This window comes from Perkinsus marinus (assembly GCF_000006405.1).
Source record: "Perkinsus marinus ATCC 50983 genomic scaffold scf_1104296962890, whole genome shotgun sequence".
In the NCBI taxonomy this organism is placed as follows: Eukaryota; Perkinsozoa; order Perkinsida; family Perkinsidae; genus Perkinsus; species Perkinsus marinus.
The window spans coordinates 6,251-7,997 of NW_003205271.1; the positions used below are offsets into that span (position 1 = coordinate 6,251).

Here is a 1,747-nt window from a genome sequence, read left to right on the forward strand (position 1 = left end):
ACGCAGATTAACCCAACGCTTTGCCTCACCGTCGGTGATAATCACCGTATTGGGGTACTGAGCGGACGGGGAGTGTAGGATCCACCAACCAGCTTGCCAGACATCTGCCAGCTTGTTGTCCACATTGATACCCCCAATTCTTCTAGTATGCAGGAGTACTTTACGACCTTCACCGTAGTCTTCACCACTCATCTCCTGAGCCCGACTACCGGAGTTAATCCATTAGCAGACGTAAAATGCGTCTCAGTGGAGCCCCACAATTATGGGGAGTGCGAAGCACTCCTCTGACACAACTATCCTGTCCCCCTGGTCTGTGTGACGCTATGAACAAGGATGAGTACGTCACGATTGAGTACATCAAGCTGGAATCTAAGATGTGAAGTCTTTCTGTCTTTGTCTACACTTTATTAATGTATTGGTGTAGGCACGGTTTGTTTCCACCAATTTTTTTCCTATGGCTAATCAGCAGGAGACTGTTACCAAGAATCTACTAGATCCTCTACTAGATGGTGAGAATATTGACCAAGCGATCAAAGATCTCATGGTTACCCAGCTGATCGAGGAAAAGATATATTCTATTATGTTGCTGGCCAATGTCGGTGAAGAAACTGTTACACGTATGACTGGTCGCATCCCAGCTGAACAACAACAATTCTTTAAACTACATCTGGTCTCACTGGTTGAGGAGGCCAAGGCCTGGCGTACAGCCAAGCGTCGCAGGCAGGAGCAAGAGAAAGAGGCTAATGATCTAGCGTCTTACCGGGACAACCTTCGCCACAGATTTGGCAAGAAGGTCGAGCTTCCCACTAACATTATGCCTCCTACAAGTTTGATTGCTAAGGTCGGGAAGGCACCTTACGACTACATTCCAGTTCAAGAATTTCTCGGCACATCATCTTCCTCTCCTAACAATACCAAAGTGAAGCATCTTGAAGATATCAATACCGGTAAGATGGCAGCGGTCAGGATTGGGAAGGTCAAGAAGATCAACACGTTGGCACAGGGGGTTGAGGGCTTCGCCAAGTGGTGCATGGCATTGCTCATGGTGGAACCTGACAATCAGGTGGTGAATCCTCTCGGTATGCTTTCTTATTTGGTTCGAGTAGTCTCCCTGGCTGAGGAGAAGTCCCCGCGTTCTGCTATTCTCTTCGATCATTCCTACCGGTCGAAACTGACAGCCTTTCATGAAGCAGGGCACAGCATATCTCAAGTTCTGACTAACGACCTTGCGCCCTCCTTATATGTTGGTGCGCAGCTGGGAATTTTGGAAGACAAAGATCACATTTATGGGAAGGATGTAGGAAGTCATACTGATGAGGTCTGCATCTTCTACGAGCGAGGTAATTGTCGGCGAGGAAATCGGGGCCCCTTTCGTCATCCTAGCCGCCCAAGATCCTTCTTTGATGTGGATGATTCGGGAAAGTCCCGCTCGGACTATCCTTCCCCAAAGAGGCAACGAAGGAGATCTCCGGTTCGCCAGGAGAGAGGTCCCAAGAGTGGCGTCAACTCATCCAATCATTCAAAAAACTAGCTGGTGGCCGTCCTCGCGATCGAACGGCCCTTCTCTCCATCGATCGATCTTCCATTGAGGTACAGCCCTCTCGAATCTGTGAGTCGAGAGATCTGTCTGTTCCTTCAATTCCTGAGAACTCTCTCACAGGACTAACTTCCCTTTGCTCTGGGATCGTTGAGTTCGTCCATGCAGCACGAAGTGCTACTGAACGTCTGGTGAATCAGCAACGTAATG

General features: G+C 48.8%; 1 protein-coding gene across 1 annotated transcript in view; it reads left to right on the forward strand.

Moving 5' to 3' along the window:
* Positions 1–454: 454 nt before the first annotated feature.
* The window catches only part of Pmar_PMAR028827 (cathepsin L precursor, putative), a gene marked incomplete at both ends in the record, with an annotated part of 2,486 nt that continues 1,193 nt past the window's right edge, over positions 455–1,747 (forward strand). Inside the window, 2 exons of the mRNA XM_002771396.1 lie at positions 455–1,340; positions 1,424–1,609. Of these exons, the coding sequence (XP_002771442.1) occupies positions 455–1,340; positions 1,424–1,609 (1,072 nt within the window). The remainder of the gene's footprint in view (positions 1,341–1,423; positions 1,610–1,747) is intronic.